A 16589-nucleotide genomic window follows, 5' to 3' on the forward strand; every position below is an offset into this window, starting at 1 on the left:
GCTGGGCTGTGGCCCGAATTCCTCCTGGTCTGGGCTAAATCACCTCCAAGGTGCCTCCAGCCGCTGCTGGGGAAGGAGCTGGTGGCAGCTGCAGCTCCTCCTGCAGAGCACACCCATGGCCCTGTGGCATCACCCCCTCTCCTCTGGCACTGGGAGAGGCTCTGGGAGCACGTTGGGATCTCTGAGGGGTCACTGAAAGCCCCCAAGCACTCAGGAATTCCTTACCTAAGCCTCCCCTTCTTTGCTCCTCCCTTTGCTGCCTGAGCCAGCCCTTCCACAGGGACCTGGGGCAGCTCCAGCAGGGAAGCCCACGCTGCATTTTGGAGGTCTGAGCATCAGAAGGCTCCCAGGGCAGACCTCACGGAGGCCAGGATGATCCCCCCAGTTCTCAGTCCCTGCCGAGCCGTGCAGCACCCCAGGCAAAGCCTGAGCCATGGCCCAGCCACCACGGAGACAAGAACAAGACCACGTTCAAAATTAATATATATTTTTATTGAATAGTTGCTCTAAGTGGGCTTGTGAAGCCACCCATAGAATCACTTCTTTCACCTCAGCAGTGGTTCTGTAACAGTTATCAGCTTTGCAAGAGAAGAAAACCAAACAGAAGAGGGTGCAGTAAAATAAATAGGTTTTTTTTTCTTATCTTTAAAATAAACTTTTCAAATAAATACTTTGGTTTTTTAATTTTTTCCCCTTAAAAGGTACAAGAGTATTGTCAAAAAAACCAGCCATCAGGTTATAAACATATATTATACCTTAAAGAAAGGAACTGGAATGGAGAGAGCAGGGGAGGGATCTTTACAGGCTGTACAGAAGGGCTTTGTACCCAGAAACCTGGGATGGGAGCCTTGGGATCCTGGGCCTGTCCTGGGGAGCCCAGGGGGATCTTCCAAGGAGAGCTTTGTGCTGAAAACACCAGGGCAGGAGGAGGATGAGGAGCTGCTGCCAGGAGAGCATCCCAATGGGAAAGGGGGAAAGGGGCAAGGTGGGGCTGGGCCGGGCTTGTGCTGAGGAGCCTTCCTGAGGGTGACCTTGGCACAGAGGTGGGAGCTCCCTCCTGTCCCAAGCCCAGCTCTGGGGTGGGACCAGTCCTGCCTGTGTGAAGCCATTTGGGCACAGCAGGAGAGGGACCAGAGCCTCCCTCAATCATTCCTGCTGCCCTGGAGGGCTGTGAGCCCTTCCCATCCATCCATCCATCCATCCATCCATCCATCCATCCATCCATCCATCCATCCATCCATCCATCCAAACCCCCCTGCCTGCAGTGCCCCTCACAGGAACCCCAGCATTGTGTCCTCAGGGGATATTTCTGCAACACCACCCCAAGCAGGAGAACAGATCCCAGCCCCACTCTCAGTGTGACCCCAGGAGGGCTGGCAAGAGTTTCTGGTGTTCATGGGGAAGTACCCAAAGCCAGCTGAGCCCAGGAGGGCCCAGCTCAGGGTGGTTTGAGCCAAGTGGATCATGACCATCCCATGGGCTCCATGGGTTCCTCGGAGGAGCCGAGCCTGAACTGGATCCTGCCAAAGACCAAGAGTGACCTTCAGGCTGGGGCTCAGCCCTTATCACACCCCTGTCACAAATATTTGACCTCCCAGTGTCTGAGCACTCCCAGCCTTCTCCAGCCTCAGAACAGCCCAGGAAGGAGCAACAGCAGCGGTGCTGGGAGCAGGAGTTTAGGGCATAGAGGGCTCCTTTCCTGTGCCAATCCCACAGCAGCTCCCCTCAAACCCGGCTCATCCCTCTCTACCACACTTCAGAGCCGTTCCCAATCTCTGATCCCAGGCTTTGGCATCTTTTGGTCAATGACATTTGTCCTCCCTCCATCAGGGCTCACCCCTGGGGATGGGCAGGAGTGAACCCAGTGGGATTTTATGGGAATCTGTGAGTCACAAAGAGCTTCCCCTGCTCTTTGAGGCACTGATGTTTCTCAAGGATGAGTGGACAGCAGCCAAAGGACCTCTTTGGCCCTTCCACCAGGAGTGGCAGGGGTGGGATGGGAGGGACACTCCAGCCTGGTCCCCAAAACCCCTCCCCACCTTTGCTGAGACTGATTTGCCAGTGGGGAAAAGGAGAGTGGGACCAAGGGAAGCCTTGGAGGAAGCAAAAAGCATCACAGGTTCTTGCATGAATGGAGCTTTGTACTCCTGGGTGGGAGAAGGAGGCTCTGGATGGGGAGCAGAGCAGGGGGAGCTCAGGTCCTGCTCAGCAGCTCCTGCTTCCTGCTCCTTTGGCACCTGAATCCCTTTCCCTGCTCCAATCTGCCCCCAGCCCTGCAAAGGGGGCAAATGTTCCCTGGCAAAAGGAAGAGAACAGCCCAGGAACGCTCCCTCACAATGGGGATCCATCCCTGCAGGAGAGCAGAGGGCTCCACATGTGACAATTCCAAAGAAAACCAAAAGAGACACGTCAGGACAGAGAGAAACCCAAGTGCTGGGACAGGCAGCTGCAGACAAACACCCCGAGCAGATGGGATCTGACTCACGGAGGGTGGGGCAGGAAAGGGGCTCCCAACCCCAACCCCAACCAGGGCCCTCTCCGTGGGCAAACCCAACAGGCTGGCAGCCGAGCTGGGGATGGAGCAGGATGGATCTGGTCACAGGAGGTTGGGAAAGCTCAGGGAAAGAATCTGAGGCTGCCCACAGCCTTTCCCACCATGGATGAGCTCGGTGAACAGGAGCTTTGGGTGCTTCTCCTTGGACAGTTTTGGTGCTTGCCAACCTCGCCTTCCTGCTGAGAGCAAGGAGGGAAATGTGCTGAGGAGCCCCAGCTGGAGCGGGCAGCAGGAATTCCAGCAAAGCCATCTGCCCCATGAGCAGGGCAGAGAGCAGCAAGCTGAACTGCTCCAGCCCCTGCAGGTCCTGGATGTGGCTTTGGTGTCTGCCCTTGGTGAAAACAACGCCCTGCTCTGGTCCCACAGCCCTCGGTGCCAGGGGGCTCTTGTCCCCTCCATTCCCTAGAACCATGGAATCATTCCTGCTGGAAAAGCCCTCTGAGACCACCGAGTCCAAACATTAACCCAGCACTGGGAGCCATCACTAAACCATGTCCACAGCTTTTAAATCCCTCCCCTTCTACATGTCCAGTATTTCATTAAATGTCTCTCCCAGATTTGCCATCTCACAGAGAGGAGCCCTGGCCGTGCTCCTCAGCCCTTTCCAGTCTGTGGCACCATTCCCTGCTAGGAAGGGAGCCCCTGCACTGACCCAGAAAAGCCCATTAGGTGGAGGCTCCTGGCAGCCCTGGCCTCCCCCCAGCTCCTGAAGGTAACTGTGCTGCTGCTGAGTGCCAGCAGAGCTCTGGGAGCTGATCATGGGCAGCCTCCCCTCAGCCCCCAGCTCCAGCACCTGGGGGAGGTCACCCCGCGCTCGCATGACTTGGGAGGCCGTGAAAATGATGAAGCTTCACATGTTGAGTCATTCCACCATCAGGAGAGGAAGCAATGAATTGCAAAGATACAGAGGTGGTAACTAAATTTACAAGTGGGATCCGTTTAAAAAGGAGGAGGAAAAAAAAAAATCAAAGTAGAGCAAGTTGGAAAATTCTGTTCATTAGTTTTCTTTAAAAAGTTTCAATGAACTGTTTCTCATTCTCATTCAAGGGAGACAGTTCCTCCAACCCACAGGGAAAAAGGGACCTTTTCTCCCTAAAAATGCTCTCTGGTTTTTATGAAGAAGGAGTTTAATCAGCACCAATAGAAGAGTGAACTGAGCCTTCCAAAGGAAGGAGACTCTGGGAGGAAGTGTCTCCCCACAACATCACTTGAAAGTAGGGAGCCAAGCAATTATTGGCATAAGGATAAATGTATTAGCAATGCAGTTTATATTTGCTGCCACAGGAATGATCTTAGAGGGGTGCACACACCTACAGGGCATCTTCTGAGAAGGTCATGGCTTTAAAATCCAAATTATTCCAGAGTCCAGGCTGGCCTCAGGGATGGACCATGCCCAGATGGGGCTCTGTCCTTTCCTAATGCCAGGAGATCCCTCTGCATGATGCCAGAGCATCCTCCTGAGACACCCACAGATCCTTCCACACCCCCCCTCTGGCTCTGGGAGAAATCAGGGAGAGGATTTCACTCACGTCCATCACATCCTCCAGCACAAACCTCCCACCAGGCATGGGACTCATCTCCCCTTCCCCATGGAGCCTGGAGTTCAATGTTTGGGTGCCATTTGAGTCAGGGGAGCTGGGCACAGCCAGCACAGGATTTGATGAATAATGCTTCCAAGCGGGATGAATCACTCCCTGGAACCACTTCTCCCCGCAACAGAGGGAGCTTGGATCCACGGTGATTTTTAGAAAGTGAATGGATGGAAAGAGGAGTCCCACAATGAGATTCCACTCCTGCCTCCCCTCTCAGCCAGCACTGAATCCCACCCTCCCTGCAGAGCAGACCCCCAGACAATCTGTACACCTCCATTTCCCCCACTCCCGACAACCTGGGAACCAAGGGTCTGGGATTAGCAATAAACTGACTGGGAAATCATCTTTTCCAGCCTGTGCAAGTGCACCAGGAAGCCAAACCTTGTACCTGGCACCGTTCACAGCAGTATCATGAATATTATTAGTAATAGACCTACCCATCCTAACGTTATATTTATATCTACAAAAATAGATCCACAGAACTCTACGGAAAGAGGCGGCTGGGAGGAGGCGGCGGACGGGCCCTGGGAGCTGGGGCTTGGAGAAGCCAAGGGATGTGTTGCATATATTCCTCCAGGAGCACCATTCCCCCCTCTCGTGCTCACACACCTGGGAAGGGGGACAGGCAGGCAGAGCCGAGCTCCAGGACACCATCCCAGCTCCAAACTCCCCCAAATGATGCCAGCGGGGCCACAACCAGGAGCTGGCACTGCACAGACATGGGGCTGAGCCCAGGAGCACCTGGAGTCCCCCTGCCACAGCCACCAGTTGGGGCTATCATCATCCCAGCAGGAAACACGGAGCCCTGACTCGGATTGCAGCACCCTCTGCTCTGCAGATGGCCCCAGGGCAGGCCCCAGGTCTGGCTCCAGCCCCATTCCCAGCTGTCAGCGAGTGGCAGAACCCCCTCAGTGAAGTGAGGACTCAAAGGAAACTTGGCAGGGAGGGAAGGTCGGGCTCCCCAGCTTTGACACCCCCTCCTGCTTTCCATGTCCTCCAGCCCAAGGCAAGGTGACAGAAGCCCTGCTGGGGAGTCCCCGGAGTGGTGGCTGCTCACAGTTGGCTTTGCTGTAGTTTTTTAAAGTGAATTCAGTGCTGGTGGAAGGTACCAGATCGGGGTTCGAGCGCGGAGCTGGTGCCTGTGGCATCTGCTGGGTGGTGGGATGGAGCCAGGCGGCAGCTCCCACCTCAGGCAGCCCTCCAAGGCCTGGAGAAATGAATGGCAATTTCCAAGCAGCTCCTTGTTCTCAGCCAAATCCCAGAGGGGACCTTTCCCTTGCTGCAGTCGGGCAGGAGAGAGTGGGCTGGGCTGCCTCCGATAGCTCCTTCCCCTGCCAGAAGGTTTCTAAAACTTCCCACACCTTCTCTTCCTCTTTGAGATAGAAAAACACGGTGCCACCTCATTCTGGAGCGAGCTCGCTTCTCCCAGCGTCTTCCCAGCCTGGAGTGGAGCCACTGCCACTGGTGAGAGCCCTTGGCACCCCAGCCCCTCAGGGAAAGGGACGTGTGGCCAGCTGAGGGGCGAAAGGCCACCCACAGAAAGTGCAGGAGAGGGAGAAAGAGTGGGAGAGGGGTCTGGCTCCCGAGGGACTCTGGCACAGGGACGCACTGACCTGTCTCCTCCCTCATGGATAAGGACCATACTGTGGGGCACCTCCTAAAACTATGGAGAGCAGAGCCCTGAGGGGCCCAAGGTACCCTTGCTGTGGGGGCAGAGCCCAAGGACCCTCTGGGTCACCTTTCCCTGTGGGACACAGCCAGGGAGGGCACCCTCAGCTTGCTCTGCCTCTCCTGTCCCTCTCCTGTACGTGCAAAACCACTGGTACCCCCCAGCTCAGTGGCAGCTCCCCCGGCCACGCAGCCAGGGCGTCCCAAAGCCTGGGGATCCCCCAGGTCACCCGTCTGGATCCTGGAAGGTGATGGTGGGAAGGGGAGGGCACCGCAGGGCAGAGGGAGCCGAGAGAGGAGCGGGACGGAGGAGAGAAGAGGAGGAGGAGGGGGATGAAGAGGAGCAAAGCCCGCTTCTCTTCCTCGGGAGGGTCATACCGGCTTGTCCAGCGTTTTGGGGAAGGGCGTGCCGCTGGCCGAGGAGATCTTTCTGCAGACCGTGTTGGTGTGGCTCTGGCAGCGGCAGCCGGGGCGTTTCAGGCCGTCATAGCCCCGCTGGCAAAGTTTGAGGCACCCCAGGGTGGGAAAGTAGCAGCAGAGGCAGGGCAAGAGGAGGGACAGGACGCTCATGGCAGCCCAGCGGGCGCAGCAGGAGCCCGGCCCGCAGGAGCAGGGGTCGTCGGCGCAGGTGTCCTCGTCGTCGGTGGAGCAGTGGTAGAAGAGCCCCTTGACGCAGCAGAGGCAGGTCCCGTAGTCGAGGAGGCTCTCGGCGGAGCAGAGGCAGCGCTGGTTGCAGAGCCAGCAGGAGGGCAGGCTGCGGGCGGCCGTGCAGCGCGGGCAGCGGCAGCGCCCGCACGCCTCGCACAGCACCAGGTGCGCCCCGTGCCCCGCCGCCGGCTCCGCGCCCTTCCGCGGCGACTCCTCGGCCTTCAGCTCAGCCCCGCGGGGCTGCGTCCGCACCAGAGAGTGCCCGGAGTGCGACGGCGTCAGGCTGCTCAGCAGGCGCTGCTCCGAGGCCGTGGTGCTCTGCGACACCGAGCTGGCCGTGCTCGAGTGGCTCAGGTGCGGCTGCAGCGGCGGCACCTGGTGCTGCTGGCTGTGGCTGCGGTGCAGGTCCTGGAAGGTGGAAGACGCCAGGCGGTCCTGGGACCACTCCTGCTTGTGCGGGGGCTGCGACAGCGAGGGGTTGGAGCGGGCTTGCTGGAAGCACGCCGCCGGCCTCTCCACGTAGTTGTTGCTGGCACGGATGGAGCGGATTTGGTCGATGGACAGCACCTGCTGGAAGTCCTCGGCGGGTGGGTCCATGGTCTCGTCGCAGCTGAGTTCAGCCACGCTGGAAGAGAGCTGCATTTCCAGGAGCCGGGAGACCCTGCGGCATCAGGGCACATCTAAAGATCCTAAAGGATGGGGCAGGAAGAGAGAAAATATCCCTGTTACGTCCATCCAAATCATTGAATCACAGACTGCTTTGGGACGGAAGGGATCTCGAAGCTTGTCTCATTCCAGCCCCTTGCCACGGGCAGGCACACCTTCCACTAGAGCAAAGCAGGACACAAAGGCTGCCTGGAGAACTCCAAACGAAAGGATTTCCAGCAATCAGACCCGGAGCAGTTTTGTGCCTGGGAACACTTAGGCTGGACACATCCCAAAGGAAGGGCTGTCGGATCTGCCCCTCGACCCTGGCGGGCACAGCCTCTCTCCATGCTTTTGAGCCTCTTGTGTCCTTCCAGAGGATTTCCCACCCCTCACCAGCACCTCCTTCTTCTTCCCCAGGGACCTGTGCTGGCCCTCTCTGGAGGAGGGGAAATGGGAAGCAGTGACTGATCCAGAGGCATGACAGAGCTGGGAACAGCATCTCCCTCAGAGCAGGGGCTCTCTCTGCTCTGGAGGCTCCCAGCACACCCTGAGCAGCCTCCTGCTCCCATTCCCTGCACACACGGGGGGCACTGGGATGGGGAATCTGAGCACAGGTTCTCTAACTCTAGGCAGCAGCAGCGACAAATTAGAGTCACTGAATTGGTGAAGTTGGAAAAGCCCTCTAAGATCAGCAACTCAAACCATCAACCACCACCATGTTTACCACTGAACCATGCCCTCAAGACCCACATCTATATTGTTTTAACACTTCCAGGGATGAAATGGAGCCCTGTGTTTGGCCAAGGACAGGACTATCCCACAGACTCCAAGTCCTGGTGGACTGCAGCATTCCAGTACCCCATCCCTAGCCCAGGAGCCAATTTGCCCCCATCAGGAGTGTTAGGAAGGGCAAGTTTCCCTTCAAACCTGGCACAGACACCAGGGAAGGCAACCTTGGCACAGGCAAGCCCTGTGGTGCCCCTCACACCACCCTGCTGTGCCCTTTGCCATTGTTTTCAGGACGTGGCCCTTCCTGGGTGGCAGTGCTGGCAGCAGAACCTGCTGTGCCCAGGAGCAGCAGCACTGCTGAGGGCCTTGGGATGGAGCAGGGAGACTCCATGTGCCACCACTGCCCTTCCTGGCAAGCTTGGCCCCATGGCAGCAGCTCCATCTCCAAACCTTCATCTGCCAGGGAAACCCCTCGGTGGGGCTGGGAGAGGAGAGGGGAGAGAGCAGCAGGCACAGGAGCCACAGGAGGGAGGGAGACACAAAGCTCCTGCTCTGGACATCGGCACACGGAGCTGCCAGGAGCGCCCAGAGGACAGACGGACATCACTCACTGCATGCCAGAGCCCACCACGTCCAGCACAGATCTCCCCGTGGGATCCGTGCTGCCCATGCACGGCCACCTTCCCTGGGACAGAGGGGACAGGTCACAGAGTGACCCCCCTGTGTCACGGACACTGCCGGGCCCACAGGAAGGCACCGTTCTGGAGGGAGCTCCCTCGGCAGAACGGGGCGGCCGCCGCTCTCAAGTAGGTGAAGGGGCCACAGGTAGAATCTGCTCATGCAGCAGAGAGAGGCAGAGGGAAGATTGATTTTCATTAGCTAGGCTGACCTTGAGGAGCAGGGAAAAGCAAAGGCAACTTACTTTGACTGTTCAAGCAAGATCTCGCCTCTCCCATCCCCCTCTCTGGAAAGAAAAGGAAACTGATCTGCTCAGATTTGGGGTTTTCCCTCCTCCATGCCATTCCCCGTGTGGGAAAATGCAGACAGTGAGGAGTCGCTCACCCAGGACACCCACAGGTGATTTGGGAACCCTTTTCCTTCACAGCAGTGCCAAGGGGAATTAGGAGGGCATGGCAGACTCGGGGGAGGTTTGTGAGATGGGAAGAGGCCAGAGGCAAAGCTCTTGTGGCTGTCACCTGCTGTCACCGAGCTCCTCACCTGGGAGGGTCTCACCAAAGCACAGGCTGGGGACGTGAAGCCCCAGCACCCCCTGAAGAGGGAGGGCCCACCTCAGCCTGCAGCTGGGACTGTGCAGAGGGGAGCAGGGAGCAGCCTCGGAGCATCCCCACACCCCTCATGACCCAGATCCTGTCGGGACGGGATCATTCAGAGAGCAATGCTGATTCCACCTGGGAGCAGCTGCTCACACCAGGTGTCCATCCCCACTCACCTGGCCTCAGCACTTGGTCGTTCAGGCTTGGCCACTGAGATGAGCCCTGTGAGGGTCCTGGGGGCCTCCAGCCATGGGGAGAGACCCCACAGAGGGTCCTGCAGCCACAGAGCCAGTGGGGCTGCTGGCCCAGCACGGGCAGCCCGAATCCTCTGAGCACCTGGAGCTCAAGAGGCGTGAGGAGACCCCTGAGCCAGGCTGGGGTGGGAGGGACAGCATGAGGAGGAACCAAGCCCGGGGGACACAGCCAGAGACAAGGTGACCATCAGCTGTGCCAGACACTCCAGATCTGGGGACAGGGCTCAGACACAGAAAAAGACAGATCTTGGGAGCCCCCCAACACTGAACCAGGGCCCAAACGCCCCCAGGACTGTGATTGCAAGGTGCAGGGATCAGACAGGGACCTAGGCTCACTGACTGGGGGGATGTAAATGTCCCTGTGGGAACGAAGGGGAGCTGAAGAGAACATCTGTGGGTCCTGCAGAGGGACTGAATGACTGGAACTGGGACCCTGCTGATTCCTTCTCCCCCAGCCCCGAACAGCCCAGTGCTCCCCACTCCCTCCCTGCTCCACCCTGATCGCAGGGCTGCAATCAATCCATATCCCAGCCCCACTGAGCCGGGCAATCCCGGAGCTCTGCACCCCTCCCTGCCTACCTGCCTGCCTGGGGGACCCGGGGCAGCGTCCCCCAGCCTCCTCCTCCTCCTCCTCCTCACACCCTGCCTGCCAGGCGGGCATGCCAGCCCCGGAAACCGGACCAGCTTTATGGCCACCACCAGCCTCAAACATAAAGTTCGTGTGATAATGGGCCAGAGGAAGGATCGTAAAAGCAAATGATTTACAGGCTGGAGGTGGCTGCGAGCCGGGGGCAAGCGGCTCAGGGCGCCAGGTGGGAGAAAAGGGACCCTCTCGCCGTGTCGGGGTGCTGCGGGGTGCAGCGGGGCGCTGGGGGAGGCTGAGCCGCCGGTCCCACTCAGCGCGCAGCCCACGCGGGGCTCGCAGCCCCTCCACGCACACGCAGCCCCCGTGTCCCGGGACTCCCGGGCACCGCCGCGCCCGCAGCCCGCTCTCAGTGTGCGGGGCACTCTCAGCACAGCCCACGCGTGACTCGGACCCACAGGCGGCCCCAGCCCCACCGCGCGCACCCCACGCGTGTGCAGGACCCCAATCGCCCCCCGCACGGAACCTCAGCTCCCTCGCACAGCCCGTGCGCACCCAGGCACCCGCGTCCCTCCAGCAGCGGCTCACGAGTGCCCAGGAGCCCTCCCGCTCGGCCCACGCGTGTCCCCCGCCGCGCCCCGCAGCCCACGCGTGTCCGCGCCGGGGACTCACCCCGCACGCCGCCGCCGGTCCATCGGCCCGCGGAGCCCGAGCGCTGCGGGGGCAGCCCCGGGGCGGAGCGGGGCAGCCCCGGCCCCGCAGCCGAGCCCCGCGCCGCGGGCAGCGGGAGCGGTGGGGGGGCCCCGCGCTCGGTGGGAACGGGAGGCTGGGCGGAGGGAGGAGGAGGAGGAGGAGGAGGGATGGAGGGAGGGACCTGGCTCTGCCCGGGAGCATCGCGCTCCCCCTCGCTCTGCGCTGCCTTCCCGGAGCTCTTAACGCTTTACCCAAGTGGCGTCATCCCTCTGAAATGGACTCGGCCCATTAGCGGCTCCGCAGAGCCCCGCAGCGCTCCCCAGGCGCCGCTGCCGCCCAGCCCCGCCGCGGGATGCTCAGCGCTCTTTAAACGTTTCCGTCTGGCCCGGGCTCCGCGTCCCTCCCTGCGCCCGCCGGGATGGCCCTGCCGCACCCTGGGCCGGTGTCCCCCTGTGCCCACCGGGACGGCGCCCCTGGGGACACAGCAGCGTGGCGGGGTGGGTCGGGGTCAGTGTGACACCGCGGGCAGGTCCTGCCTGGCTGGGGCACAAAGGGGCCGGCAGCGACTCAGGATCCATCACCTTGGGTTTGATCCATAAATCGCCGTGAAACGGCTCAGTCACCTCACAGAACCATGGAAAAGGTAGGAAAAGCCCTCTAAGGTCATCGAGTCCAACCTTCTCCCGGCTCACCTCTGCCCAGGAGGTCCCCGGGACAGCCCAGGGCCATCCAGCTCCAACACTTCCCAAAATCCCAAAGTCACACCTGGATGAGCCCTGCAGAAACACACTCGGCAGAGAGGCTGGGAGCAGCTTTTCCACCCTGAGACCCACAGAACCAGCCCACACACATCCCACTCTCCCAGAAACAAAAAGCTTGGACTCAAGGTCCAAGCGGGACCTGGACCTCCCATTCCAGCGGTTTTCCCAAGTCACTGCACGCTTTCCCCACATCCCTTGCTTTCCTGCTTTCGTGCCTGTGGCTCGGGAGCACCAGGGGTCCTTGTGACACCCCTCACGCCCATTTACAGTAAAGTAGACCTGGCTTGACAGTCCCAAAGACACAAGGCCACCCTGATGGCACTGGACATCACCTGTGGGCCCCAGCAGAGTCCCCACCCTACCTCCATTCCCCTCGACACCTTCAGGGTGATCACCCATTCTCTCTGGGATGCTCACCAGATGAGCAAAGCGACAGCCCCGGCTCGGGGAGGGCTCAGAATCTGTCTCAGAAATGTGAAGATGAAACCACCAAGCCCTCAGCCCCCCCAGACAAGCCCAGCATCACAGGACCCCCTCGGGGTGGGCAGTCCCCAGGCTGGATGGCAAACACGGGGTCTGAGTGTGTGAGAGCAGCATGGGGACAGAGGGGAAGAGAAGGACCTGGAATATGAGTGATAAATCCAGCTCTGCTGCTTGTGGCAGTAACAGATGAGGACAAACTGGGGTGATCCCACAGACCTCAGGGGCTCCCTCCCAGCTGGTGCCAGCAGAAGCACTGGAATCCCCCAGCTGGGGCCAGTCACTCCATTCTCCCACACGGTGCCCAGCTGAGCCCTTGCAGTCTCATTTTTAGGTATTTCTAGGCTGAGGGTTTCTCCAACTCCATGGGATCCCACTGGGGACGCTCCTCCAGGAGTTTCTCCAAGAAGAACGAGTCCCTGACAGCATCCCTCAGCCTCGGCTCCAGCTCAGAGCTTTCAGCCTGAACCCCTCTGCTCCCACCGGCCCCTCCTCTTCTCCCCATCGCCCTCAGTTCCGTCTTTAAAGGCACAGAAAGGATCAGCGCTGCCCGATTCCCAGCCAGCTGGCTGAGAGCACCTGACTCCGGGGAGCACGTGTGCTGTCCTCCCTCTCTCCCAGCCCCAATCCCTCACTCCCACCTTGAGGTGCCGGTGATTCAGGCTTCCCTCGCTGGCTCGCAGCATCCCAGCGCAGCCCGCGTCGTGCTCCGCCGGCGCCGCTTTATTCCTCGCTGGCTGCCGAGGGAGGGCCGAGCAGGCATGAATGCAGAGCTCCGGGAGGAGTGGGAGGGTGGGAAGCACAGGGAGAGCAGCAGCCTCCCGGTGAGTTATTGACCACAGCACGGCTGGAGAGGAGGGCTGGGAACCCCAGGGCACTTGCAAGGCAGGGAAGTTTGGAGCCTCCCCCAAAGGAAGGATCTGGGATGGAGCCCCCCCTCCTCAGGAGGGGTTTTGGCTGTTGGGAGAGAGACGTGGATCTCCCTGATGAGCCATGGCAGAGGAAGGTGTGAGACTGCTGCAGGTTCCTGGCCACCTCTCCCCGTGTGGGGCTGTGGAGCAGGGACTGAGCCCCCTTCCCACAGCCCCCACTGTGCCCCACTCCAGCTCCTCAGCTCACCTCAGGGATTGGTCCCACTCCTCATCCCAAGGGAAATCCACCACCTTGAACACCACTGGGGTCCTGCCCAAAGGATGGGGAGAAGCAGCTCCTGGGTGTCCCATTTCTGTTGCATGTCCTGGGTGCAGCTGAGAGCACCAAGACGACCAAGGTGGACATCCCTGTGTTCCCAGCTCCAGCTGAGCCTGCTGGGAACAACAGGGCCCCAGCTCCTGTTGCAGACCCCTGCATTTGGAGAACCCCCATCCCCACCAATCCTCACAGATCATGAGCAATTTCTCCCTGCTTTGCTCTCCCCATCATCCCAAACACCCCCAAAACCACGGGGAGTCACTCACTTTCATTTCCCTTCCCAAATATGTTTCTCTACATCCACACCTTTGTCACAAATCCCAAGGCGCTCAGTCTGAAGCTTGGAGAGCTTAGATGGGATTTTAAAACAATCAAGAGACCTCAGCACCGTTTTCCACACAGATTTTCCAGCTCCAGGCCTGGCTGTGCCCACAGTCAGACAATTCACGCCCAGGAAACAGCCCTGGAGTGGGCAGGAGAGCAGGATATCCCAGAGCAAGGCTGAAGCTGCCTGGTCTCTCCTGCTGCTGTTTGCCAAGCTCTGGCTCAGGGGGAGGGTAATTCACCTCCAGTTAGAGATGATGCAGGGGAGGGAGGGAAAAAAAAAAAAAGAGAGGAGAAAGAGAACACGCGATTCCCCTGATTCAATCAGCCAGAAACAAGGAGGTGCTGGTGCCCTCTAATTTGGAGATTCACAGATTTTAGGGCCAGAAGGGACCGTGATGCTCATCTAGCCTGACAGTCTGTATTATGTAAAAGCCACTTGAAGCCAGACAGTGCCACGAGCTTTTCAGAAGCAACAGCCAGCACTGGGGAACTTATTAAAGGGCTGTGACTCTCCCGAGGTGGGGACATGTGCCTCCCAGCACACTGGGAGAGGAGGAGGCCAGGTACACCCACCCGGCTGGGCTTGGGCTGAACAGATGGCAGTGCTGGGGGAGAGGAAACATCATTTCCCTTCCCTGTCATGCAGCTCCTTCTAGCAGAAAGAGGGATAAGCAAGGAAAAACACAACCCCTTCCTCGTGTTCTTCTTTTGAGGGTTTCTTAGTCCCTGGAAAGAAAAGAGGGATGCTGGCCCTGAGATGTTTCGTGCCCCCTTTGGGGTCAAACCCCACGGTTTGCAGTGTAGCCATGGGAGCTGAGCCTGCCTCTCTAGGAGCCAGATCCGGAGCTCCGAGCTCAGCCTGCAGCAGCCGGAGGTGTAGTCATTGACTGCAATGAGAGTTTCCCTCTGAAGATGGAGCCAGGCAGCATAAAACATCAATAAAGCGCTCAGGATGCGTCCCTTAATGAGCTGAGATTGTAACACGCTGCCAGAGCCTGCCGGAGCTGCCCATTCTGCCGGGAGAGAGGAGCAGATTCTGCTGGGGAAGTGTTAAGTGGGTCCTGCTGACTCATTGATGCAGATGGTTCCGGCCCCGCGCCGAGCAGGAGCAGCAGCGTCTCCAGGGCCTCTCCAGCGCCCAAGTGAGCCGGGATCGGGATCTGTCACCTCCCCCGGCTGGAGGGGACAGCAGGACAGGGCAGTGATTCCCGTGGCGTGGCTCCCCAGGTCCCGCTGTGCACAGCGAGTGCTGGCTGTCCCTGTGCATCGTCAGCGTGAGGGTGGGCAGGCCCTGGCACAGGTGCCCAGAGCAGCTGGGGCTGCCCCTAGGTCCCTGGCAGTGCCCAAGGCCACCTTGGACAGGGCTCAGAGCAGCCTGGGATAGTGGAAGGTGTCCCTGAAGAGGATGGAAATGAGAGGATCTTTAATGTGCCTGCCAACCCAAATCATTCCATGGTTCCATGATCTGTGGGCTCCCCACACTTCCACAGCAGCTCTCCTTCCACAGCACACATTTGTCCTGGTGAGGTCCCTGCCCAAAGGCACATTCCCCTCCCAACAGAGAACACAGACTGACCCCAGCAGTGCTGGCTCCAAAGGTGAGGCCCCGACCTGAGCTCCTGGGAAATGTGAGCAGGGTGGGTGAGGAGACACTGGGTTACAAAGCAATGTGCAATGCAGGCATTTCCCTGCTGGGAAATTGCTAACTCCATCTTCTAGCTCCCTGGGAAGTGCCCAGACACTGTTGTGCCTGTGGTACAGCTGTGGAGTTGGATCCTGTCCAAACCCCACTGCTACATCCCTGTTGGGGGGAATCAAGTGACAAAGGACTTGCACCTCCAGATTGTGAATGTCCCCAGAAAGCCCTTGGAGCACTGGTTCCTTTGCCAAGTCACACCCTGCCTTTGCAAGACACGTTTCTCACCCAACCTGTGCCTTTGTGGCACCTTCACCCCTGCCCTGATGGAGACGTGATGCTCCCATAGTGTCTTTTCTGTCCCAAGCCCTCAGAGCCCTCTCTCTCCCTGGATTCTCTGCCCTGTGCTCCCCATGATGCTCCTCAGGACGTCCCCGATCATTGTTGGGAGCAGTCACCACCCAGTGTTCCAAGTCTCCTACAGGCTCTCCAGACTGAACTCCACTACAGGTACCACATGTACTACATATCCCACATGTCCCAAATACTCCAAATGTACCAGGTATCCCACATGTACCAGGGATCCCACATGTACTAGGTGCCCTACATGTCCCAAATGTCCCAGACGCACCAGGTACGCCATGTGTACCAGGTACCCCACAAGTACAGACATCCCCTGTACTCCAGGTATCCCATATGTACCAGGTATCCCCTGTACTCCAAATATCCCATGTGTACCAGGTGCCCCACAAGTACCAGGTATCCCCTGTACTCCAGGTATCTCCTGTACTCCAGGTATCCCATGTGTACCAGGTATCCCCTGCACTCCAGGTATCCCACAAGTACCAGGTATCTCCTGTACTCCAGGTATCCCGTGTGTACCAGGTATCCCCAGTACTCCAGGTATCCCACAAGTACCAGGTATCCCCTGTATCCTAGGGTTTGCTTTCTGGAGGGGCACCCCTAGGAGATTCTCTCCCTAATTTGCCCTAAACCAGGACACCCTGTACTCTAGGTATCCCACATACACCAGGTATCCCATATGTACCAGGTATCCCATGTACTCCAGGTATCCCCTGTACTACAGGTATCCCACATACACCAGGGATCCCACATGTACTAGGTGCCCTACATGTCCCTAATGTCCCAGATGCAGCAGGTATCCCATGTGTACCAGGTATCCCTTATGTACCAGGTATCCCCTGTACTCCAGGTATCCCACAAGTACCAGGTATCCCCTGTACTCCAGGTATCCCACAAGTACCAGGTATCTCCTGTATTCCAGGTATCCCATGTACTCCAGGTATCCTATATGTACCAGGTATCCCATGTACTCCAGGTATCCCCTGTACTCCAGGTGTCCTCTGTACTCCAGGTATCCCATATGTACCAGGTATCCTATGTGTACCAGGTATCCCATGTCTGCCAGGCCATCCCAAGTACACCAAGGATCCCACACACACCAGGATCCCTCCTGCTGGTGCTCCAAGCTGCTAGGCTCTCCCTAAACCATCTGATCCATCCACACTGCAGCTGTCCCACTGCTGCTCC

General features: G+C 58.9%; 1 protein-coding gene across 2 annotated transcripts; it reads right to left on the bottom strand.

Moving 5' to 3' along the window:
- Positions 1–470: 470 nt before the first annotated feature.
- Positions 471–12629, bottom strand: SPRY3 (sprouty RTK signaling antagonist 3). 2 transcript variants are annotated; one of them, XM_059482736.1, is made up of 2 exons: positions 12526–12629; positions 471–7151 (listed from the first exon to the last, which is right to left on the bottom strand). In XM_059482736.1, the coding sequence occupies exon 2, from the start codon at positions 7102–7104 to the stop codon at positions 6187–6189; it is 918 nt and encodes a 305-aa protein (XP_059338719.1). In that variant the 5' UTR covers positions 7105–7151; positions 12526–12629; the 3' UTR covers positions 471–6186. The 2 variants fall into 2 exon arrangements, with proteins under 2 accessions (XP_059338719.1, XP_059338720.1); XM_059482737.1 differs by lacking the exon at positions 12526–12629 and adding an exon at positions 9290–9316.
- Between the last annotated feature and the right edge of the window lie 3960 nt (positions 12630–16589).

This window comes from Ammospiza nelsoni, chromosome 15 (genome assembly GCF_027579445.1).
Source record: "Ammospiza nelsoni isolate bAmmNel1 chromosome 15, bAmmNel1.pri, whole genome shotgun sequence".
Classification (NCBI taxonomy): Eukaryota; Metazoa; Chordata; class Aves; order Passeriformes; family Passerellidae; genus Ammospiza; species Ammospiza nelsoni.